The sequence below is a fragment of the Osmerus eperlanus genome, chromosome 11 (genome assembly GCF_963692335.1).
Source record: "Osmerus eperlanus chromosome 11, fOsmEpe2.1, whole genome shotgun sequence".
Taxonomy (NCBI): domain Eukaryota; kingdom Metazoa; phylum Chordata; class Actinopteri; order Osmeriformes; family Osmeridae; genus Osmerus; species Osmerus eperlanus.
The window spans coordinates 3,739,288-3,765,216 of NC_085028.1; the positions used below are offsets into that span (position 1 = coordinate 3,739,288).

General features: G+C 48.3%; 1 protein-coding gene across 1 annotated transcript in view; it reads left to right on the forward strand.

Moving 5' to 3' along the window:
• The window catches only part of gramd1bb (GRAM domain containing 1Bb), a 61,065-nt gene that overhangs the window by 32,882 nt on the left and 2,254 nt on the right, over positions 1 to 25,929 (forward strand). The window contains exons 5-19 of the mRNA XM_062472326.1: positions 6,543 to 6,753; positions 12,354 to 12,374; positions 18,599 to 18,683; positions 18,840 to 18,943; positions 19,052 to 19,147; positions 19,254 to 19,334; positions 19,546 to 19,661; positions 19,807 to 19,969; positions 21,092 to 21,269; positions 23,996 to 24,139; positions 24,267 to 24,385; positions 24,570 to 24,712; positions 24,796 to 24,899; positions 24,990 to 25,272; positions 25,786 to 25,893. Of these exons, the coding sequence (XP_062328310.1) occupies positions 6,543 to 6,753; positions 12,354 to 12,374; positions 18,599 to 18,683; positions 18,840 to 18,943; positions 19,052 to 19,147; positions 19,254 to 19,334; positions 19,546 to 19,661; positions 19,807 to 19,969; positions 21,092 to 21,269; positions 23,996 to 24,139; positions 24,267 to 24,385; positions 24,570 to 24,712; positions 24,796 to 24,899; positions 24,990 to 25,272; positions 25,786 to 25,893 (1,956 nt within the window). The remainder of the gene's footprint in view (positions 1 to 6,542; positions 6,754 to 12,353; positions 12,375 to 18,598; positions 18,684 to 18,839; positions 18,944 to 19,051; positions 19,148 to 19,253; positions 19,335 to 19,545; positions 19,662 to 19,806; positions 19,970 to 21,091; positions 21,270 to 23,995; positions 24,140 to 24,266; positions 24,386 to 24,569; positions 24,713 to 24,795; positions 24,900 to 24,989; positions 25,273 to 25,785; positions 25,894 to 25,929) is intronic.

Here is a 25,929-nt window from a genome sequence, read left to right on the forward strand (position 1 = left end):
TAGTGTGGTGCGTACACTCTACACTTTGAGTGGAGACATAAATGATCCTGAGCAGGGCGATGTTTTAAGTTCTGCTTTCCTCCTTTTAGCTCCATAGACTCCCATTCATTTTGCACTTGACCTCGATCACCCCCAGTGGACCGCTGGTGTAACTGCAACAAAATTTGGTACAATGGGGCTTAATAGGGAGTGGATAGGCTCTGATATAACTATGGTGTTGTCATGAGCTGACATTCTGAAGGACTGGCGTGTCAATCTAAGTCTGTCAACTCTAAAGTCTGAAAAGAAATGCTTTTGGTCATTTGAAAAAGCAGGCCTTCATACAGTACATACTTCTATTTTGATATATCCCAATTTGAAAGTCTTCAAGGCAAACAAGTTGTGTGTGTGTACTTCCTAGCAAGTGGTGTGGTTGGCTATGCCTGGGGGGGGGGGGGGGGGGGTGATTGTATGATTTAGGAGAGGCTAGAATGTAAAGTAACCTGGATGCGGGTGATGTCAGCCCCTCCATTCATGAAAAGCATGAATAATTGAGCAGCCAGCAGGCTCATTGCACCAGGCAGTGGCAGAATGCAAAGTGGAAACAATCTCTCTCTCTCTCACTCCGTCCTCCTCCCTCTCTAGCCCTCCCTCTCTGTCACGGTGTCTCTCGATCTGCCGCGCTGCCGTTTCCATCGATCCCGCTCCCGCACGCGCGCTCTGTCCTTGTGCTCGCAGCCCTCGCCTGCTCGGGTCTGTCCGCGACGCGGGCGCCGCGTCCTCGCGAAGCGGAACGGAGCTCTGCTGCATACGGCAGCTATCACTGGAGCTGGAGGATAGGGTAACTGCACGGGGCACGGGGAACAGGACAGAGAGCGGAGGCACAAGAGTGAGAAAAGGAGGTATCGTCAACTAACAGAGAGAGAGAGAGAGAGAGAGAGAGAGAGCGAGCGAGACACCGAGAGTTACTAGCCTCAGCAGGGTATCCCTGTGTAGGGAACTCTCTCTCCTCTCTCTCTCGCGCTGCAGCCTTCTCTCTGTCTTTCCCTTCTCGTCCTCCTGGCATGCTCCGGAACTCGTCCTCCCTCCCCTTCATCCCTCCCTCGCTCGCCCCCCCCTCCTCCTCCTCCTCCTCCTCCCATGCCTCCTCCACGGCTCACGCTGCTTGAATGAAGGCGCTTGGAAAGGGCTGAACGCCTTCGAGCCGCTCTCTACATGGCGACCAGGTTAGTGGGGGAAAGGGGGCGGGGGGGGGGATATGGGGGTGGGGGGGGGTGGGGGCAGCCGAATGGAAGCGTGCCTAGAAAGCTTGTTAGACATCCAAACGCAGGACAGCAGGACGGAGATGGGCGGCATAGATAGGATGACACGAGGGAGGGAGGGAGGAGACGGCTGTCTTTTGTCCACCCGTCCTCCCTCTGTGTCTCTCGTTCCCCCTCTGGTTTGCGTGTGTTGCCGAGGGCGACGTAATCTCGTTATTAAGAGATCAGGCTGGCAGGGGGGGGGGGGGGGGGATCAGTGGCCTTAAGCCTGCTGAAGAAAATCTCCCCCCGTGTGTGTTTGCCTCCTCCTGTTCCCTCCTTCCTCCCTTCGAGTCGAGGAGAGGGAGAGAAGGAAAGGGAGAGAGGGAGGCCGGCTGATCCGTCGCTGATGAACGGCTCGTTGCTCCTCGCCGCCCCGGAGGACAAGGTGGTGTTTGAATGCGTCACGGCGGCCGCCGGTGGCTGCCGTTGTCTGGAGGGATGCCATGGCGAAGCGTTGAAGGACTGTCTCTACCCGCCAGCTCGGTATGGCTCCCTCTGCTCACTGGCCCCGTAAGGCTGTGGTGGTGTAGGTGCGGGTGGTGGATAGTGTCCGTGGGGGGGGGGGGGGGGGCATGTGTGTGGGTGGATACTAGGGTGTGGCTGGGTGTTTACTTTGTGGGCTTTCGGGGGGGGGGGGGTGTTTACATGTGACGGTTGGATGTGTGTGTGTGTCTGCTTTTAGCGCGTGCTTAGCGGGGAGTGTCCATCGTGAGGCTTTCACGAGTGATTTTAGGTATACGTCTCGATGCAGAGCGAGCCGTCTGTCTGTCCTTGTGTCTCTGCGTCCACTTTTGGAGTTTATTTACGTGCCTGTACAGCCATACAACGGCGTGCCCGTGTCTGCGCTCGCGAGCGAGCCGGCGTTGCTGCCGAGCTCGGTCCACCTCTGCCCTTTTGGACACAGCCAAGCTGAAGGTCCATTGCCAGATGGGTATTTTCCAGGGTCAGCAGAAAGCTGCCATGAAAACAAGGCCCCTTGGAAAAGCCCGGAACTCTGGGTATTGTGAAGCGGAGCGTTGCCCGCCCTGTTTGGATAGCCTGAGCCCGGAGATTTAGAGCTTATTTGGGTAAGAGAGAGAGAAAAAGACATTTGTGACAAAAGTAGCACAAGCAGCCTGTTTCTCTCACGTTGAGCATGTGGAACCCCAAGCTCTTCTAGTGCCTTCCGTCCTGCAGCTTTATAGCCGGAACTCTGTGGTCTGCTTCTGCCGTGTACAAACCACATTAGGGGCACTTTCATGCCCAGTGTCGGTGTGGTGTGTCTTCATCATGTTTGATGTCCACCCTTTCAAGTCCTTGCTCAAACTCAGTGTTTTGTTTTTGCCGATAACGTTCTGACTTCATCTCATTCATTCAACTCATCAAGGGATCCATCTCCATGTGGTTATGCAAGTTAGGCAGGATGAGGTCACACTCCTTTATACAGTATGCAAATAAGGTCACACACCATGTTGAGTGTTACAGTGATTCAACAGGGCCAAACGTATGGCAGAGAGGATCCTTCCTCTGTTTGAGAGCGGGTTCAACAGAAGACTGAGTCGAATATATTTATGTAATGTTGAGATATATAGCCCCACGCTATGAATATTCAAACATGCTCTCTCTTGTCTTTGTTTCCATAGCAACATTTATATAGGCTGCACTTTGTTTTTAATGGAGGCGTGCTTCTGTGTCTCATGTTAACATGCTGACTGAACATATATAGAACGATCTACAACATATTGACAACACTTTTCACCAATGGTTTTACTCGTAGTTTCTGTAAAAGCCAGTGAATTTAGATCTATGGCTCCTAAATGTGAGTAACAATCAGTAACAATGTAGCCAATTGTGTTCATTTGTTTATTTCGACCACATTTGACCATTCAGAGCCCGTTGTTTAATGTTTTTACATTTATTGGAGGAATGGTCATCCATTTAAGCCATTTAGAATATACCTTAATGTTGCTGGTCTTTTCAGGCAGTGCTTTGGTTCGTTCAACAACAGCTGTTGCAACTGTACTGCTGTATTATTCCCACCCTTGCATGTTCCAGTCTTAATACAAGATAAACACTATTTTTAGGGATATACATAATTAAAGACCAGTAACAGTTTTATTTGTTTTCTTCTGGCAGCTTGTGAGGTTTTCACATAGGTCAGCATGTTATTACTGAAGCTAGAATGTTAGCACATACATTGCCTGTCAAAAGTTTGGAAACACCTTGTCTTTCATCGTTTTTGAGAGACATGCATGTTCATATTGTTTATATGCAACAAAATAGGTAATTTAACTGTAAGTACAAATGTACATATGTACAGATATTGGTACATATGTACAGATATTGGTACAAAAAGCTTCATTTTTTCCTTGTCACATGCTCATTATAACACATTATAGATGTAGGTTAAATGTCATGGTTAAATCGCTCAGTCACAGACCGTGACTGAGTGATTAAGTGATTGAATTCAGTCATTAAAAACAATGAAAAACAGGTTATATCTCTCAGAAATTATAAAAGGCTAGATGTTTCCAAACTTTTGACAGGCACTGTCGGTTAACATGCTCACACGTAGGTTAGTGTGTTAGCACTGAGGTTAGCATGTTAGCATATAGGTTAGCATGTTGGTGCCTGTGTGCTTAGTAGGCCATCATTTGCAGTTTGAAAAACATTGATATGCTGGCAAATTAATGTTCTCATTGTTGTGTGTTACCTAAAGAGGACCTGTAACATGACATAAAACCATGACCATAAAATAACTAAGATTAGTTACCATGGAGATGCAGTCACTTTCCTGTGGGGAAAAAAAGCAATATGCTATCATTTTGTGTCAACATGTCATTCTATTCATCGTTCTGCCTTTCTTATTTCCCAGCTATAGAAATTAGCCAAACATGACCATGATGTTTATGACCATAAACAAACCTCAGCTGGTGTCCCTGGGCCCATGGTCATTTAAACCATGTGGTCTGGTCTAACCTGCCACTCCCACGCACCACAAGCCAAGGCCATCATGAGGTCATCAAAATAATGATGATGAGCTTATGGGAGATGTAGTCTGGGTTAGCAGCTAGCAGTTAGCCCTGTCTGCTGCTCTCGGCTCTGTCTGTCTGTCTGTCTGTCTGGCTCTGAGCGGCTGATGTAAGCCCGGTGAGACCATTAGCAACTCAGCCAGTATGTGATATGAAAGATGATGCATCCCATAGCACCACTGGCATATCAAAATCCTCTCTGGTGGCTGTGGGGAGGCTGTGTTGACGATGCGTTTTGTGGCGAGGGAGTGTTTTGTGTGTCTGGGTGTGTGCGTGCATATCTTGCTAATTGTGTATCTGTGTTTATGTATGCAGTGTCTCCTTTCAGACAGTCATTTTTATGCGGGAGGAATTGTAATGCCACAATGCACATGTAATATTATTCACGGATACAATAACCACTAAACAGGCGTCTGTCAAGGCTTCTATATCAAACGATGCTGTGCATTATAAACACATTACAATCATCTTACAGAAGACGCATAGGATACAAATCCTAATGTAAAGTGCAGCCACATTACTTCTGCGTATCATGTACAAGTCAGCACAAATGCTGTAGGTAAGCACAGTCGCTGTGGCCTTAGCCAGATAACAGAGTTTTGGCTTTTACAGAGCTTTTCCCCCTTGCAAACACACAAGTGGCCTTCACTGCTAATCACTATGATTTAGCTGTAAGCATTTCAGGCCCTGCTGAAACAGTAGGATGGCATAAGTGCCCCTCTTCGAGGAACGCCATTGGTCGGCCATGACGTCATGACTTGCATAACGCCGTCCATGTAAAGTAGCCGGCCTGTCCGGCGTGCGGGAACACAGATCACTTGCAGGTCTTTTGTTAGGCCCACTCGTCATTGTGAGTAGCCAGGGTGTGTGTGTGGGTGTGTGTGTGTGTGTGTGTGTGTGTGTGCGCACGTACAGGTAGTGTAAGAAAAGGAGAGTGTCTGGTGCTGTAACACACGGGATACCGGATAGGGGCTTAGGCCTGGACTAACCCCAGAGACTCAGTGTTCCTCACTCTTCTCCCAAGCACCGCCTTTCTATCTTTGTTTTCTATCTCTATCTATGTTTCCAATCTCTCAGAAACAGCAACGACACATCAAAGACACCCAGAGAGAGGACGAGAGTGAGGGACATGGGGAAAATGTATCCAACCAGACATACTTCCAACTAATTGCCTTCTTTAAAACAAGTTTAGTGAGTGGATTTGAGTCTGGGGTTTTTATGGATAGTTAGGATAGCTGCATTTGACTGCAGTCTGGCAACAGATAAAGATTTGAAAAGAAAGAAAGAAAGAAAGAAAGAGAGAGAGAGCTATGAATATGGCACATGGCCTTGTTATCACCTCTGTAGATGTTCCTCCTTCTTTGACTCCAGCTGACGTTTCCATGGTTTCCTTCTTTGATCATTCAATAATCAGTCATTTGGACACATCTTGCTATCAATGTCGCACCTTGAGCCATATAACAGTACACATTTATAACACAGACTTTCATTTTGTACATTACATACCATGGAAAACTATGATTTGTCTGTCATGTTGTTCAATTCATCCATTCGGGGAGGGAACGATTACAAAATACACCTGGAGGGTCGATCAGTTGGCTTAGTGTGTGTGTATGTGTAGGATGTGTGATGTCGGCGGGGGCCTCTGACATGTCATCGCCATGCTTTTAGCCTCTGAACCTAGCTAGCTCGTTGGCGGCGTTGTTGCTGTTGGACCCTAGAATTAGCCTCGAGTTCCCGCTAGGCTGTGTGAACGCGTGGCTGTTGAAGCCTAATAAGCCTGATGGAACCTGATTAGCAGAGTCCTAGGGAGGAAGTTGTGGGAAGGCTGGGGGAGGGGGGAGAGCAGTCTGTTCATTGGTGCAAGTGTCGACAAGCCTGTCGGACAGAAGCCTATTGGAATCCTTTTTGTGGCTCAAACTTAGATAAGGCGTTGACATGAATGATGTAATGTGGATGCAGTTAGCTAGCACGGCTACTGTATGGGTCACTGGAAAGGTTGCTGTTACCCTTGCCAACTGCCAACGGCCTCTTTTGCCGACCAGCACACACGAAAAGAAACACATTCATGCTGTGCAAACGTTTGTGTAGGCCATTAAAACAACGAATGTACATTTATCACATTGATGTGATATGAACGGTCTTTGTCTTTCATACTCTGTGTGTCTCTCTCTCTCTCTCTCTCTCTCTCTCTGTCTCTCACGCTCTCTCTCTCTCTGTCATGCTCTCCCTCTCTCTCCCCCACCAGCACTGCCAGTAACTCGAACAGGAGCACGCCCGCTTGCTCGCCCATCCTGCGTAAGCGCTCGCGCTCGCCCACGCCCCAGAGCCTGGAGGGTGAGACCATGGTGGAGAAGGGCTCGGACCACTCCTCTGACAAGTCCCCCTCCACCCCCGAGCAGGTGGTCCAGCGCACCTACTCCGTGCAGTCTGCGCGCAGCGGAGGAAAGAACTCCAAGGTGAGCCTCGTCACGCAGCTCCGTCACAGGGCCCCCCCCCCACCCCCTTTTACACTCTCAACACAGGATAGGGTTCATAGTTACAGCTCCGAGGTGAGCCTTGTCGCGCAGCTCTGTCACAGGGCCCCCCCCTTTCCCTGGGACCATTGTAAGGATTTCCACAGCACTAACTGGTAACATGTATCATGTGACGCGTCTCATTTGAGGGATATGGGAAAAGTCCAAAAGGCAAGGCATGAACAGGAGCCAATACTTTATCCATACAGTTTGTGACAAGCAATATAGCTAGTAGGTCACTACTACTCAGACCCCGTTAGCTAGTGTTTCGGTAGTGTGTCACATAGTCATCTTAAAAACCTGGGCCTACTGCGCCCCTTGAAAACTATCTTCACTGCAGACTAAAACACCCTGCTTTGAAAACACACCTGAACAGTGACAGTGGAATATGACACGTAAACAGCTTGATTTTTTACTCTTGACAATGTGTGCACATTTAGAAAGGCCGCCTTATTAATAATAGAAGCCCGTAATATGTTGTTATTAACATGTATTTGGTAAGACCGTAAACTGTCAAATGATAATACTGTAAAGTGACCAAAGCTCCAGTCCTCTAATGTGAAAAGGGCTGATGTTGATGGTTTTGTATTAGCTCTGTGCTTTTCTTTGCCATTTCATAGTGATGTTTACCCCTTCATACCCCAGCATCAGCCCTGCCATGTTATGTACTCTAGACCCAAGAAGTTGTGTCTTACACAGCCATACAGCTTGCTGTAATAGCTGTATTGTTGGTGCTCAATAGGATCACAACCTTCAGGATCCAGGTCAGCTCTACGACAGAATTGTCTCCAGCTATTAATGTCCAGACCGCCCAGATCCAAAGTGCTCCACTCTAGGCAGGCTCGTCTACCTCCCATCCCCTATCTTCTCCTCCCAGGCCTCGTCTCGAGCGGTATTGTAATGAGCAGCTTCCCCCCTCCTCCTCTCAGACCGACACATCCCTGTGGCCGCGGGCTCTCTCAGTGAGACGTGCTTCTGACCCGGAGAGGAAAGAAGCGGGTCGAGGGGTTCTAGTGGGGCTTGTCTCTGTCTCGAGGGCGCTGGGTGAAGGACGGTGGCGCCATCTTGTTTTTTCATTAGCTCAATCCAGCTTCGCCTTGACTCAAGCTGAAAATGTTCAGAGTAAAACAAAGTAAAGTAATATTCATCAGATCGAGCTGTGAAGTCATTACATGGAAGTTTTCACTAAATCCCTATATATATATATATATATATATATATACAAAATTCTACATCAAAGATACTCAATACTTTTTTCAGTATCTTTTTCAGTTTTCAACTATCACCTTTACTTCCCAAATAGTCAACCTTTAATGCAAGTGTTAATTCAAGAGGACTGCTTAGATGTGCGATTTTCAAAGGAAAGATAGTTTTCGCAGATTATAGACATGTTTTAACAATTCGATAAGTCAGTGTGTGTATGAGGGGTTGGGCCAGAGGTTTGTCTGTGGATGTAATGATGTTGTGTACTTCCTTTAGCAGTTTATGCAGTGGCCTGCTTTTGTAATTGGTGATTGCCCTAGGCCAATAATGTTTGTGTTATCTCAATTCACAGCCATGATTTCCCCCCTTCTGTTTTCTCATTCACTAGTTGCTCACAGCTCTCCAGCCCTGTTGGTGCCAGTTAGTCCCTTCTGTGACCATTTTTGTTCTCTTTTATCCATCCTTCTCTTCATAACACGAGAGGCGCTTGCTTTTCTTTCTTACTTTCGCTGCTAGAGTGTCATATAAAATGTCTGTGATCTGAAACTGACTGTTCTACTCTTGTTTGGGTTCCTTCAGCTGTCGTCTTTACTTGCAGTTCCTTTATTCATTTGTTTTTTTTGTTTTTTTCGTTCCTGAATTTTCTTTTTCTTCTCCTGATGCATGCTAGTCTCACAAGCGACTTTCCAAAGTAAGCATTACTCTTTTCTGTTCTCTGCACCCCTATGTTCCCGCCTCGTGTCCTGTCTTGTGAGATATTCTGTGCGCCACCTGCCCCCCCCACCCCACCCCCCGCCACTACTTCCTCCATCTGCACCCACGCCCTTGGCAGATGGCATCCATTCTGTTGTGCCCTAGCCCACTCCTTTGTCGCCCTGCCCGCTTTTGAACACACCCCATTCTCCTCCTCCCTTCTCCCCTCAGTGCCTCAGTGTTTGGCTAGTGCCAAACATGTCTCTCTCTCTCTTTCTGACTCTTTTGTTTCTCACTCTCTCTTTCTCTCTCTCTCTCATTTCATGCGCTTTGGCCTGTCTTCTTTCCCCTCCCTACACCCTGCCCCCCATCCCAAAATCCATTAAGACTTGCACATGACCCCATCGTTGTGTTTGAGAGCCCCCCCCCACCCCCACCCCCCCACCCCTTTATAAATAGTCATCTGTGATACTGAGTAAGTAGCTGAGAGCATAGGAGAGGGGCGGGAAGGGGGGCTTTTAAACCCTCTCTGCATCCATCCTTATGACTCCTGGCACATCATGAATATTTGATCAAGCCCCAGCCTCCCTCTCGACAGGAGATGCCCCCTCCTGCCAGGCACAGCCAGACCAAAATATCTTGCTTCTCATTGTCGGGCCTGCCTGTCACGCTCTGGCATTTCAGCGTCGATCCACAGTCCTGTTGGTCTGCTGAAGCTCCTCTATATTTCTGTATTCCGGTTTGGTTTTGTACAGGCAGGTACACTGAAGAGCAGTAAGACAGACAGGGAGACAGACAGGCAGACAGGAAGACAGACAGGCAGACAGACAGACAAGGTGACAGACGAGCAGGTAAACTGGCACAGACACAGCCTGGCAGTGTTAATGGCAGCCAATAGCCATGGGTTCACTTCCACCCAGCCCCACCGCCACACACACACACACAGAAACGCATAGATTACATCACCCCTCAGGATTGCCAACCCCAACCCCACCCCCCCTTCCCTCCACCCTCACACGCCCCCTCCCTGCACAACCCCACCCAACAAGTCCCCAACACCAGCGGCGGTGTGCGGTCGCCCGGACAACGTGAGCTCTGTCACCCCTACTCTAACGCAATCCAGATATCAGGCGGGGCAGAGAGAGGGGCGCCCTCGCCGGCGGGGGGACCTCGCTGGTGAGAAGACAACAGGCTGATTGGCCGCTTCAGTGGCGATGGGCCCCCGCACCCATCGTTGTCTGTTTATATAACTGCTGAGGAGGCACAGAGAGAGGGGCCGCCGTCGTAGCGTACACGCACCAAATCACTGAGGGGGCTTTAGAAGCATCGGCCAATTAGGACAGTTGCGCGACTTCACAGCGAGGGAGTGCGGTTTAGCCGGAACGTGCGCTCACATTGGCACTGCACTCGTTTGGATTCAGATTAGGAGTTAGAAACGTAGTGCTTTCTTGGCTAGACATGAGTTCATGTTGGTCTTTTCTGTCGAGCTTTATCGTTGTGTTGTTTTGCTCACTCCTTTGTTAACTTTTCGTTTTCCTTCCAGTATGACAGACTAAACCTGATTAAAGTAAGCATTGCTTTTTTGTACTTTGACCCCTAGTCCAGTTTGACCACATGCCCCCCCTCCCCTTCCACCCTCTCCTCTGTTGCTGTGGCATCTCAATAGTCTAAGATAGTCTCCTCTCCTCGACTCCTTCCCTCTCCTCTTGAAACAGCTCCTGTTTCCTCCCTCTGCACTGATATCAAAATCCCACAGGCCAAAGAAAATTGCCAGTGGTTCCTCACTACAGTATATTGCTCAAGGCCTATCTTGTCTTTCGGGTGTTTAAGCTTAGGGTAGAGATGTTGAGATGCACCCAGGTGTGTCGTTCTCAGACCAGAGCCCTCCTGAGGTGTGGCACTGTGTACCCAGGAGATTTGTCCTCAGTATTCTCTGAGTTCCCATCACCTGTGGGCTTCACAGTGTGTCCCTAGTGAGGAGAAAATGCTCATTCACTGTAGATTAAGCAGTGAACCCGGACGTTCGAGAAATCCAAACCAGCTTGTTTTTAATCTCTTGTTGTTGGCCAGCCTGGTGGCTGTTTGCATTATCCGTAGTGTGTTTTGTTGGACATACACACAGGAACAGCACACCTTGACCTTCCTCGGCTTGTGTATCCTCTGTGTAGGTCACTACTACTCAGACCCCGTTAGCGAGAAGGCAGCCTGCTTGGCTAGTGTCGTAGCTGCTGTGTCTGGTTGTGTTGCGCCGAGGAGAGGGCTGGTCACTTCTGGTTGGGGCTGGTCGGCTGACGGGCTGGATCCGCTGCCCAGCAGTAGCGTGTTGTGTAAAACAGTCTGTATTCCAGGGCAAGGCTCTCTGATCTGTAGAGGAATCCGGGGCAGGAGATAGACACACACTGCTGCAGTACACACGGGTTCTGTGTTACCCGGTCACTTAATCGGGGGGTGGGGGGGGGGGGGCTAACCTGCTTTTTATGTGCTGCCGTGTGTCCACACACAGGTGCACACACTGCCTTCTCCCCCTTTGAGACCCGCACGCACGGTCAAACTCTTAGTCCCGCATTGAAAGCAAATGGAATACAGCAAAACACACACAGGCAAACGGGCACACCCGTAAACACACAAGCACACCTGCGGACACTTAGCAGACCTAAGTCTCCTCTCACGTCTCTGTCACCTTCAGATCAGATTATCCCGCAGTAAAGCCGCCACCGTCAGGTCCGGCCCCAGTGCCTCTCCCTGCCTCAGACAGGGAACACTAAACGCTCGTGCGATGCAATATTAAACTCTCAATCGAACGTAGCAGCCGTTTAGGCTATCGCCTTTTTGTAGCCTTTAAAGAGAAGCCATATTTCTTTCATGTATTTGAACTCTTTTTTTAAGGTGCTTAAGGAATAGTTCAGCTTCAAGGACTGTCAATCATGCGTGTTTGTTTGTTTGTTTGTTTGTTTGTTTTTGTCAATATCCTCCTTTTGCCCCATGTCCTGGATGGTCCCCAGCTTGTGTCCTTCACTAGTCCCCTATGTGCACATGACATTCGAAACATTCTCCATGACAGTTAGAACACAACAGGTGAGTTCCTCTGTGTTGATTGACTACGCAGCCTCGGTTACGGTCTCGAAAAGATACACTACGTCCGTGCTGCCCTCTGCTGTACACGCACAGACACAGCAGGCTCGCTCTCGATCAACATTTCACCCATCCTAAGCCGGCAAACTCCCAAATCTGCATATAGCTCAAGCGCTAAATTATGTTCCACTGAATCTGGTTCAACACACTGTGAACTCCTTCCTTTTCCTCAACCTACCCACTCGAAACCATGTGGTATGACAATTCCTTTACATTTGTGAGGTAGAAAGATTTTTTTTTTAAATGACTTGAGTTTAAAAAAAACGAGGTTCAAAAAAACAGTCCTACTGAAAGGCCTTTGCTAGTGGTCTCCATGTTCATTCGTAAACATAGCTGAAAGATGACCTTCATCCCACATGCTATAAATACCCACTGTGTTTGTTTACAATACAGAAGCCCCCAAGCCAACTGTTGCTGTGTCGGCTGTGTCTTTGTCGGATTGACTTACACTTGTCTCTCTGTCTCTCTCTCTCTCTCTCTCTCTCTCTCTCTCCTTCCTGTGTCTGCTTCCACAGAAGAGCCAGAGCTGGTACAACGTAAGTCTTACCCCTCTCCTTTACTCTACTTCAGATTGTGTGTGTGTGTGTGTGTGTCTGCGTGTGCTGAGCGGGTGGTCAGCTATTGTGTATGTGTGTGTGTGTGTGTGTGTTAGTATGAGATGCACGCTCAGAGAGCGGAATGGGAATGTTTGTAATGAGGTGAAGGATCCTGGGCCTCTGTCCTATGTGATTGGACAAGGGCCCCAGTGACGTCATCTCCCATGAACCTCAGGTTACCTCAGAGACTAAACCTTCAAGCAGGTGGGACCTCGGGATCCACTTAGAGTTTGGGGTATGGGAGCCACTGAATTCGGATGAGAATTTGGAAGTCACCGTGTCCATTTGAATAGGATTTGTTTAGATCCACTTTCCAAACAGTCCCCGCAGTTTTATATTTTGCCACAAGAGGGTGCACTACACCGTTTAGCTGCCATTCTCATGCTGCATCCTAGATGTGCTCAATCTATGAATCTTGTGTATATCCAAAGTAAAGCCTCTGACGGCGACTTAGCATTTAAATGTTCCTGAGGTTATGACAAGAGTTTTCCGGTGTCTTCCGTGGTGACCCCAAGGGGAGTTGGGGTTGCTGAACGTAGTTCCAGCGGTTTCTTCTAACAGTGACGATGTTGGACTTTTTTTTTTCTCCCTGGTGCGCTTGTTTTATCCTTTTTCTTTGTGTGTTCTCTGTGTCTCTGTGCTGTTTCCTCCCCCTCTCTTCCCAGCATGAAAGACAGCACATCCTGAGAGTAAGCATGAATTGTATTCTTGTGCAACTTGCTCTTTATCTCGCTAACTGGACCTCCTCCATTTTCTTGGGGTGCGGGTGGTCTGACGTCCTGCCTCTCATCCCATTCTGGAGACAGTTTGGTTGCCACCTGAGAGGAAAACAACACCATATCAAGTTCGAATTAAGAGTATATTCCGTGCTAAACTGACAGACTTCACAATGTGGTGTATCTCAACACCGGGCGTTTCCTCACTGAGGCCAAGCCTTGGATGAAAAAGCAACGACCGTGTTAGTTTCACCAAACAGCGCCCCCTTTGAAAGTGTGCCGTCTCGTAAAACAGGACGAGACATCGAGATGGGAACGTTTGACGTTGACGTCCCAGGTCAAAGAGGTGTTTCTGGTGTCTGAGGAAGTCAGCGCCGCTTCTTCCCGTGACTCTGAGGTAATGGTGCAATCAGGTGGTAACGAATCTGCGCTCCACGCGTCCTAACACTAAAACCTACGACGCGCCGTCTGTGCGGACCGGCCTCGTCTGACGGAGGTGGAGCATCGTGATGCTACTAGCATTAGCATGTTCCCCCTTCCAGCTCAGTGTTCAAGTGCCTGTCATGGTCAGAATTGTTTTGGTTCCGGTGTTGGGTACGGGTGTACCTCCATGACGCACCTCCATCTTGTCGAAAAGATGCATGGTCCATAGATGTAAATGCTTTCTGATATTCTCACGGGGAACTAACTCACTTTCCTCTCTCTAATGACCCATTATTGAATTACTCAATAAAATACCAATGTACATTTGGTGCTACTCTTAGAAACATTCGTTTAGAGTAGTCACATTTTTAAATGGCACTCTTTACACCAATGTAGAATTAATGATTTGACATATTCTGTTAGTGTATGTGTGTGCCTGTGTGTCTGTTTGTTTGTATGTGGGCCACGAGTCCGTGTGTGTGTATTTATGTGTGTTTGCATTCATAACTCCGCATGTGTCGTCTCTACATGGCTGTGATGACCTCCCATGGCACTGAGTCCACAGTGATTACAACCCAACCGTCCTAATGTGAGCTCTGAGCCAGAGAGAGACATACAGTGTGTGTGTGTGTGTGTGTGTGTGTGTGTGTGTGTGTGTGTGTGTGTGTGTGTGTGAGAGAGAGAAAGAGAGATAGCATGCAACCCACCTCCAGGCAACTGGACTCATAGATACGGATGAGTCACAAACAAAGAAGCGCGCGTCTAACACTTCCTGTATGCTTTATGTGTGACTAAAGCTTTGACGATGGGGCTTCTTAATCATTCGTCGTCGAGCTATTGTGACGTGAGCTAGGGTCAGACGTCCTGGTTTTTTGTTTTCCTCTGGAAAACCAAAAACGTGTGTGAAGGTTTGAAGGTTGTCGTTGAGATGTCGTTTTCTCATCCAAAACATTCTGGGGTTCATTGACCCTGAGTGACGCAGGGAGAGGTGGAGGGAGGAGGAGAGGGATAGGGCTAGTGCAAGCACTTGGTTGTGATGTTTACCCTGAAGTCTGTCAATTTCCACACAAAGAGGGCCAGTGTAGAGGCTATCTACTATCACATGCTATGCCTCAGTCCTATTTGGTGAGAAATGGCAGGATTTTTTCTTCAGTTTTCTCTGGCTAGGCGTTACATTTTAGAACATAAGGCTAATATATACAGTCCCAACAGTAAGCAGGCAGTACAATAGAGGGGAAATCTGCAATGAAGGCAACTTTTTTGGCCATCTTGAAGGTGCTGGCTGATGTTCTTACTGCTATAGTACATCTGTTTCTATTAAACCAAGGAGCTGATACTCTACACTCATGCCCCTGCAAGGAATGACAGGCCATTGGCAGGGGAAGGGCGAATATGGGAGTCATCACTCACACACACACACGCGCACACACACCTTCATTGACATTCCCCTCTAGGCTTTTCCAACAGCCCAGGGCAGGGCCGTGGGCTGAAAGAGTGGGCTCATTGTTGGCGTGGAGACGGACAGTAACCCCCCCCCCCCTCCTCCTCCTCCCCCTCCTCATCGAGAAATGGAATGGAGCCCCACCCTTTGTGACTCTGGTGCCAGTCTCCGCCGTCTCTCTCTGTTTACCCGGGAAGTTAATGGTTAACACAGCACCATAGCAACAATCCATATCCTGTCTCCATCACCTGAGACTGGCCGTGTTTTTGACACACTGTCTCCGCGAGAGAGGTACAGGTTGGAGATACTTGGTAGCTTCAAATATTTTCATTTCCTTTCGGGTTTTTTTTATCAGAATTCTTTGTATACAAACGGGACAGTACAGCATTTTTTTGGGTCGGTTGTTTTTGGAACGGGCGGTTATTTTGAGCTCTTGAGGAGTCTAACTCTGAAATTTCATCCGTGGGCGTGAAGGCATTTTCAACTGCAGCGCTTTCATGGGGAGCCTGCGAAAGGATTTCACAATTGTACCGTGAACAAAGACAGCTCAGGACCATTTCCCCTGTCACGTTCAGTTTCCTGCAGCTCCCTGCTGCATACGATTTAGCTGGCGGTCAAAGGCAGGGGGGGGGGCGGTGCTGGTGGAAAAAGTACTGTTCAGGAAAGCGGTGGAATTTGTGGCTAACTTCCAGCGCATGTAACGGCAGCATACAGGCTGGGTGAAACGCCAATGTGAGACTGAGCTGGTGGCGTCGTTTTTGCCCGTGTCCCTCACTGTGGGTTTGTGGTCATCGTAGCAAACTCCTTTTGTTGTGGACAGCGTCGACCGCTCCACGCCACGGCAGCGGATCCCATTTCAGGAGGGCGTCGCGAATCTTGTTGGACGACACTTGAAACAGCGTAGAGGAAGGGATGGACGGATAGATGCGAGCGCTAGATTGTTTCGTTGCGTCGCTTCCAAACTTGTTTACATACTGGCACCGTTGCTATACCTCTCCATATTTAGCCTTCAGTCCTAAATCCAGGCATGCGACCCCCACGTAACTTGTCTGAAGATTGATGGGCTTGTTTTTTTTTTTTACCGACCAAGGTAACTGGAGGTTGTGTGTCCACATCTGTTCCCTGGAACTCCGTGTCATTGTCAGTGAATAGGGCGGGAACAACTCCAACTTTTACCTTCTCTCTGTCTCTCTTCTTCCCTTTCTGTCTCTGTTTCTGTCTTTCTCGTGCTCCCCCTCTTTTTCTCTCGGCCTTTCCTTCATAGTTATCATAGTCCTTTTCATCTTTCTCAAGTCTGTCTTTCTTTATCTCCCTTGTCCCCTCTCTCCCCTTAACCAAATGTTTATCTATCTATCACTCCCTCCTCTGTAAGACAGAAGGGCGGTTTACTTTTGCCTTGTTCACAGCTGGTCTGTCTGAGACATTGCGAGACGTTGAGATCTGGATATCCCCAGCCAGCCAGCCGGCCAGCACATACACCCAATCACCCTTGCCAGAAACAAACAGGAGCAATAATAATAAAAGACTTGTGGGCCAGAGGTTACTAGAGGGCAACGACCGTAACTGCTCTCCCTGTGTGTGTGTGTGCGCATGTGAGAGAGAGAGAGAGAGAGAGAGGCTGGGATCATGTGGCAAGAGTCAGCTGGATCCAGCGTTCTCTCCTCACTCTAAAAGCGAGCAGCACCCACACTAGGGGCTAGTCCCTGCAGTCTCCAAGGCACCAGACAGCAGCTTGGTGTACGCTGCCGCCCCCTGACTAACTCAACCGAAGACGGTCGCGACAGACTGATTTTTGTGGAAGCCGGGAGGGCATAAGGGGGATTTGTAGGCGTCCGTGCCACGCGGTGCCCCCAGAGGAGGCAATGGAGGCTGACCCAGAGGAGGAGCGGGCGCGGGCCTCGGAGTGGGAGGAGATGCTGGAGCTAGACGAGGCGCTGGCGGGCTGGCTGCTGCAGGGGCCTGCCCGGGGGGAGTGGGGGTGGCAGTGGGGCTGGGCCACCTCGGACCTCCAGGACCCCGACTGGGACTCAGAGGAGGTGCCTGCCGTAAGTGACCCCCACCCGTAGAGAGCAGGGGGGGGATCGTGAGCGGTAGCTGGTGAAAGGGGTGGGGGTGGGGGGAGATGGAACTGTCTTTTGGCAGAGGGTGGCATTTTTTGTATTCTAGCATGACCATGAACACGATAGAAACAGAATGAGTCCCTCGCTATTTGGATAGTCCTATGGTCCATTGTGCTTGTCGTGTGTATATGTGGTGTGGTGATTCTGTCGAACCATCTACAGTAGCACAGGCAAGATGTTGAATAGCAGGGGGAAGAGCCAGTTGTTACCGTTGTTAATGTTTTTTTATTATTTTCATTATTATTTTGCAAATGGTAATGGATTAAAATATGTACTGTGTCATTTTTAGTTTACACAAACAGGCTTCCTTTCATATTCATCTCAAAGCTCTGTGTTGTTTTGTCAAACTATTGGTTTCCCTCCAAGTCTTAACTGAGTCACAGCCTTAACTGTGTTTCCACTTCAGAGTTGCCCAAGTTTTCAGGCGTTATGTGGTGGACATTAATGGGAACAAGCTGTTGTTTTCCCAAAAGTTTTTTTGTTGTTGAATTTTTTCTTTCCGAAAGGATGTCTTTGGTTACAGTATTGGCAGGCAACATTTCCTGAAGCTGTTTCTCTTCAAGGAACAGCATCTGGTTCAGACACTTGGACCACTTACCCACCCACACACACACTTAGTGGATGCTTGCTCAGGGTTGTGGTACACCATAAACAAGCCTGTTGTCTGAAGCTCAGACCCAAGATAAGCCTGACCCTAATGGACGGCGATGTCTCCAGTGTGTCACTGCGTGTGTAAACAAAAGAAAAGAACGTTCAGTTTACGACCGAAAAATATTTTTACCACACCGACCAAAGAACCCCCCCCCCCCCCAAACAAAGCAGGTTAACAAATGGGTTTTTTTCAGGACTTTGTAAGATAAGATTATTTGGCGACACAGAGAAGGGTTTGCTGGAAAGAAAAACCCAGTTGGATTTGGGTGTCCTTGTCCATTGAACAAACGGCACATTGTGTGATTTGTCGTCCCCTTCTCGTCACGTAACAATGTGTCGCTGACTTCGGAATGTGGCGGACACGAGGGACTGCTCGTCACGCATGATTTTATTGGGTTTCAGGTACCGGTGGTTCGGGACATTGTTCTTTTGCCTCTCCTCTCACTAAGGATGAAGGACGCCGCAGGAACAGCCAGCACATACATCTGCACCTCGGCATGCAGTACTGTGCATCCATCAGCAGTGCTTGCTTGTCAGAATCCCCCCCCACCTATCCCCCCTTAGTCCTCAAATATTAGCCCACACCTCATTTTACCACTAACCCAACAAAAGCAGGTTTTAACAAGGTTGTGTCTCATCGGGAAGTGTGTGTGCACGTGTGTGCGTGGCAGGTCGCGTGACTGGGAGAGAACGCGTTGCTCGCGTGTGAAGGCGTCGACCTCGGCGCGCGCGTGCGCCAGCGTGTGTTCCGGGATCGCGCGTTGGCATTTGGCCCGTCTCACCCCTCCCCACGCCCGCTCTGTCTCTCGACAGGTGCTGAGCCCCACGTACAAGCAGCGGAATGAGGACTTCAGGAAGCTGTTCAAACAGCTGCCGGACTCCGAGCGCCTCATCGTCGGTGAGGGGACTTAGGGACACGCTGTTGGATGGAAGCTCGCTTGACGTGAATCTGTCTGTGTGGTGCGGAAGGACGTTGGGAAATCCCCTTTCTTCTGCAGTAGTGTGAGGTCACTCGGTGACCTTTGTGACCTTTGTGACCTGTGTCTCCCGTCAGACTACTCCTGCGCCCTTCAGCGGGACATCCTCCTTCAGGGACGCCTCTACCTCTCCGAAAACTGGATCTGTTTCTATAGCAACATCTTCCGCTGGGAAACGCTGGTAAGCTTCAGGCTTCTGGATCCTTCCGTTGTGGTCTGGGGTCTTTTAGTGGGACAGGCGTTTTGTAAATGGAGAGGATTGTGTGTGTGTGTGTGCTTGCGTCCGTAGCTGACCGTGCGGCTGAAGGACATCTGCTCGATGACGAAGGAGAAGACCGCACGCCTTATCCCCAATGCCATCCAGGTGTGCACAGACTCAGAGAAGGTGAGGCCTCCGACATGCCAGCCCCGACGTCTTCATCGCTCACAATCGGTGAAACAGAGCAGTGTGGTTTAAGTGGGCCTTTTCTTTCCAAATTCTCTCTTTGTAGCACTTTTTCACCTCATTCGGTGCACGAGACAGGACTTACATGATGATGTTCAGACTGTGGCAGAATGCTCTCCTGGACAAGGTAAGTCAAGGAGGATTCTGCGAGATCCTCACAGGTGTATTGCTATGGTAACTAATAGATATTGATATATATATATATATATATATATATATATATATATATATACAGATAGATAGATAGATAGATAGATATTGATTGATATATATAGATAGATAGATATTGATTGATATATTTTGAGCCAGAGTTGGGTCTTTTTTTGCCTCTTCTCCAGCCCCTGTGCCCCAAAGAGCTGTGGCACTTTGTGCACCAGTGCTACGGCAACGAGCTGGGCCTGACGAGTGATGACGAGGATTACGTTCCCCCGGACGACGACTTCAACACCATGGGGTAGGCTTCTCACCAGTGTGACCCCCCCCCCCCACCATACACACCATCAAGACGCACACACAGAAACACACCTAGAATCTGCACCATCCACCAACTTATCAACACACAGGACCAACTAGAGTCCCCTCCCCTTCCGACCCGGCAGGTTCTGCGAGGAGATCCCCAACGAGGAGAATGAGGTCATCAATGACAACTCGTCCAAGAGCAGCGCCGAGGCCAGGCACGATGGAAGCCCGCTGCCCGCGCACAAGAAGTCCCTCTCCACCAGCGCCCTGGCCACGCCCCCCGGCGGAGACACGCCTCTCTCAGTGAGTCCCGCTGACGCGCAAGAGGTCAGAGAGCCTGCGGCCGGGGGAGGGGGAGCATGTTGACATCATCCTCATATCCTCATCCTTATATCCTCATCCTTATAGCCTCATCCTCATAGCCTCATCCTTATAGCCTCATCCTTATATCCTCATCCTTATATCCTCATCCTTATATCCTCATCCTCATATCCTCATCCTTATATCCTCATCCTTATATCCTCATCCTCATATCCTCATCCTTATATCCTCATCCTTATAGCCTCATCCTTATAGCCTCATCCTCATATCCTCATCCTTATATCCTCATCCTTATATCCTCATCCTTATAGCCTCATCCTTATAGCCTCATCCTTATATCCTCATCCTTATAGCCTCATCCTTATATCCTCATCCTTATAGCCTCATCCTTATATCCTCATCCTTATAGCCTCATCCTTATATCCTCATCCTTATAGCCTCATCCTTATATCCTCATCCTTATAGCCTCATCCTTATAGCCTCATCCTCATAGCCTCATCCTTATAGCCTCATCCTCATATCCTCATCCTTATATCCTCATCCTTATAGCCTCATCCTTATATCCTCATCCTTATATCCTCATCCTTATAGCCTCATCCTCATAGCCTCATCCTTATAGCCTCATCCTCATAGCCTCATCCTTGTATCCTCATCCTTATAGCCTCATCCTTATAGCCTCATTCTCATATCCTCATCCTTATAGCCTCATCCTTATAGCCTCATCCTTATAGCCTCTTCAGCATGACGACAGAAAAGGGAACAAGATACTTCCATGTTATGTCCGACTACTGACTATGAGTGACTGAGAACTTGACTAATTTGGGTCTGCCTTACTACGAGGGGTTCTATCACAGAGACGGGTTCAAAACCTGCTTCCTGTTATTCAGGGTTACAGTAAGGGTTACAGTAAGGGATAGGGTTAGGGTTAGATTGACCCTAGCATTGGAGGGCCTTTCATTTAGTTTATGTTGACAATCCTTTGTTTTGGACTAGGCTGTCTGTGTCTGCTGAAACCAACCAATATATATCGACCAATATTTGAACCGTGGTTATTTGTGTGCTTGGTGACTGAGCCGTCTCTCCCCTTCCTCTCGTCACCCCCAGTTCGACCTGACCACAGAGGAGTACACCGACTGCCTCCCTGGGGGAGAGCTGCTGGCCATCCCCCTAGTGGACGAGAGTGCTGAGCCCGGGGGCCTGGTGCCCTCGCCCTCGCTCGACTTCAACGACAACGAGGACCTCCCCACTGAGCTGAGCGACTCCTCGGAGACCCACGACGAAGGTGAGGCCTCGGGGGCTCTCGAGCAGTCCTACTCAAGTCCTCCTCCAGTGGCTCTGGTCAGAGATATAGAAATGTTGTCTCCTCATTGGCTGTATGTCTGTGTGCCCGCCATATTGGAGCGTTCAAGACCCGCTAGAAAACAAGCACAATGTGTATTGAGAGATGCAGACTTCTCTACAAAATGTGCCCTAACTCACTTAATTCGAAATCAATTTTCATTCCGTTTGGTTTGTTATGAACGTGAGCAATTTAAGATGATGCTGGTTACTTATTGGAATTAAATGTAGTTTGATGGCAGAGGATTTTATTAACTCTGCAATAACATTAACCTTCAGAGTAGCCACAACTTCCAAACACAACTGGGACATGCAGGGTACAATCTATGAGTCACAGGCAACGTCAGGTGTAAATGTATTTTAATTTTAACTTTTGTGAGTTTCTTCAAAGATTCAATATGGTATTGGTATAACGCTTGTTATCATATTTATAATGAAATAAGGTCATTGGTAAAATAACACCCAGTCAGTTCCTCCTTACACCAGTGACAGGAGAATTCCACTTCTGCAGGCTGGACATTTGCCATTACGCATCCCAATTCACAAATATTGTTAATCTATAATATTTTATTTTAATCTTCATTCATTCACTTTAGACACTACACATACAACACAATACTATTATATAATATAATAATAATAATACAATACTAAAATAAAATAATACAATACTACATATCTATACTATACTAAAAGATACAAAGCTATAATGTAATGACACAATACTACATATAGTGTGTGTCCAGTGTTTTAGGCCAATGTTCAGATATACAGTGTAGTCAAATGTAAACATAAAGTAATTGGACTTTAGAGCCAATAGGTAGGAGTCAAAGTAGTTCACTTTCTTAGAAAAACTCAACTTCTCGACAACAGTGGGTGAGTCTTGAGTGCAGTTCCAAGCAGCATAGCAGTGTAACGATTGCCCTATATTCTGATTCACACCATTTACACATCTGTTACACAACACAGTGTACAACATAAACATTACAATATATACACAAGGAGACTGTACACAATATAATACACTATGTCGCCCCCCCTCCTGTAAACAGTGTTGTGGGGACATTCAGCTGTCTGTTCTCAAGGATTATTATTCTTGAAACAGTATAGTTTTACAGAGCTTCTCTCTCAAGTTACCACTTTGCAATTGGTGGGAAGTTTGACAGTTGGTTTCTGTCTTCCGTCACGATCCTGGGCATTCCACCGCTGTCTCTGGTCTTCCTCCACTCGTGCTTGAGCCTCAGACATCTTCTATTTGACTTGGTCGGGGCAAAAGGGCTGTGGATAAAAACTGCTTTGTTACACTTACCAAGGTTGATGAGGTCATTCCGACTTAGCTACAGGGACATCACTTGCCTCACTAGCTTTTGTTGATGTTTTAGTTGACCTAGCTTTATTGGGCACATTGGGAAAAATGTACTCTTTACTTTCAACAAGTGTATTCATAATGCCAGTTACTATGTTAGCAGGAGATTATTTTAATTATCTTTTCAGTCAGTTGTTTTCAGTCACCATGACAGTGTTTACCCTACAATCTTATGACTTGAAAATACACTAACCATCATTTGCTCAAAATCCTTCTGTCTGACAGTGGAGATAAAAAGATAAACAAAATTTTCACTTATATAACGGTAAAATACAGAACAATTGCCATTTGTGACAAGTCATCACACAATGCCTGTTTTAAATGTTTGGTCTGTCCAGCCAAATGCCACACATGCCTGTGGCGATTTTCCAAGCCTCCTCCTGCTCCTCCGTCTTCTACAGCGGTTGGCATCCAGCTTATTGGTGCATTACCGCCACCTTCTGCACAGGAGTGTGAATCAGACAATAGGCTTTCAATCTAAATCCCTTAAAAAATGAAATAAACACACATACCCTACACACACACACACACACCATAATCTACATGTTTCCTCCATGCTTTACAGCCAACTATAAAATCCCTGTCCAGGTCAGCCACCCTAGCCCCCTATCCCTGCTTATCCATCACATCCTTAAAAAAACATGTATCTCTTAGGAGGGCTAACGGTATCCTGGCCTGGACTCGCTCACCCATCCTCCGTAATCCTTTCCTGAATTCCTGTCCCGCTAATTCCCTTAGATTATTCCTCAACACGTCTGTGTCCCATACCCCTACAACTCAGAACTACACTATCCACAGACTGTTCTTCCTGACATCTACAATATCACATTACTATATATTATAATATAATGTAACTGAATTGATTAATTCATATGTTCAGTTTCCTGTTTGGTGTACAGTGCCCCAACTATAACCTTGTCTTTACTGATCTATAAGCTGCTTTACTGATACTAATTTGTATTTCTATATTCCTTCCAAGTGGTCTGTTCTATGACTCTTCACTGTTGACAGCTCCAATATGGCAACCACACAGATGCATGTCAAACCGCAAGCGTTTCTACATTACAATATCTACGGTTCAGATAGTTGAAAAACTGCATGGGCTTAACAGAGGTTGGCTAGTATTGGTTTGAATTAAGTCAAACTGACGCTAGTATTTATCTCAAGTTTATTGTTGAATTATTAAGCACCCTGCCACCAAAATGGAGTAGGCACAAAAGTAAATGTGGTTTCTAGGTCTGGTCCTGAACGTCCACTAGGGGGAGCCAGCTGAAAGGCTTACGTGTACGATGTGTCTCCAACAGGGGAAGTACAGGCCTTCCACGAAGACCTGAACGGGCGGCAATACATAAACGAAGTGTACAAGTTCAGCGTGGACAAGATGTACGACATCCTCTTCGCAGAGTCCCAGTTCATGAACGACTTCATGGAGCAGCGCAGGTTCTCAGGTCAGTTAGCATTGGCAGGGTCGTTTGGAGTTTGGTTGTTGATTTTGTACAGTCGACATCTGTAAAGCGCTGTATGTTGAAGCCTACGGGTCCCTGGAGGACACATGACCTGCTCCCTCCCACACAGATGTGGTCTATCACCCGTGGAAGAAGGAGGATGCCGGGAACCAGACCAGAGAGATACTGTACACTATCTCACTGTCAAACCCTCTGGCACCCAAGACGGCTACGGTCACAGAAACACAGGTAACATCACTCAACACAACCTTTCAACCATAGTTGAAGGACTTTCACATGCAGGAAGTGACCCAGCGCCTCCAGCTGCCGGGTTCTTCCATCACTTTTCATAAAAGTAGACCCAGAGTGCACTGAAAAAGGTTTTCCCAAACCAGCTTGGCAAAATTCCCATATTTTTTCCTCTTGGCCCCAGACATTATACAAGGCCAGCCAGGAGAGTGAATGCTACATCATCGACGCCGAAGTCATAACCCACGACGTCCCCTACCACGATTACTTCTACACAGTCAACCGCTACATGCTCACCAGGGTGGCCAAGAACAAGTGTCGTTTAAGGTAAGGAGCACGCGGGAACGCGCTCATGTGCAAACTGTTGCTGGGACGTTGTCCGAACGTTTGAGTTGACTCCGTTCTTCCAGGGTGTCCACTGAGCTACGCTACAGGAAGCAACCATGGGGACTGGTTAAGGGCTTCATCGAGAAGAACTTCTGGAGCGGGTTGGACGAGAACTTCCGCCTTCTTGGTAAGGTCTAGTCCCTCGGCAAGCTGCCCGACTTCCCGGCACGACTTCATTGAAATGACCTCAGCTGATATCTGTCTCGGCCCTGTGCAGAGTTGGAGCTGGCTAAGTTGGAGGACATGCTGACGGAGGCTCACCTGCCGTCCCCGAAGGCCAAGGTGGCCACGGTGAGGCGGCGGAAACGGCCGCTGGTGCACCTCCGGGGCCCGCACATGGACGAGGCCCTGAGCCCCGTCACCACGCCCACCGACGAGGAGGTGATCCACCGCATCAAGCACGTGGCGGGCTCCACCCAGACCAGGCACACGCCCGAGCATCTGCCGGGGGGGTTGGGCCTCTACAGCGTCTCCAAGCTGCTGCTCATCATCAGCTTTGTGTGAGTGGGCCGCGCGCACACGCACCGTCACGCGCTGTGCCGAGTTTCACGCGCGTACGATACATGTTCGCACGTAAGCGCGCGCGCACACACGCGCACACACTCACTCAGGCTAACACCTCAGCATCCATTCCCATTATGTGTGTTTGACTTTCCAACGTGTGGTCATTTGTCTGTGTTCTCTGAACTTTCTCTGAACTCTCGTCTCTCCTTTCATTGCCTGCCGTAGGATCTGTCTAAGGTACATTGCACATCTTCACTGATGAACCAGTTCGTCCCCAACTCAAAGAGAACTCCTTACTTTATGTTCTGCAGCCCAAGAAATGACAATCCTCTCTCCTCTCTCTCTCTCTCTCTCTCTCTCTCTCTCTCTCTCTCTCTCTCTCTCTCTCTCTCTCTCTCTCTCTCTCTCTCTCTCTCTCTCTCTCTCTCTCTGTCTCTCTCTCTCTCTCTCTCTCTCTCTCTGTCTCTCTCTCTCTCTCTGTCTCTCTATCTCTCCTCCTCCTCCTCCAGCCTGGTTCTCCTGGTGTTCCTCAACATGATGCTGTTCTACAAGCTGTGGATGCTGGAGTATTCTGCACAGTCTCTCACTACTTGGCAGGGCCTGCGGCTTCATGAAAGGTGCATTCACGCACGCACAAACGCTCACACTCACAC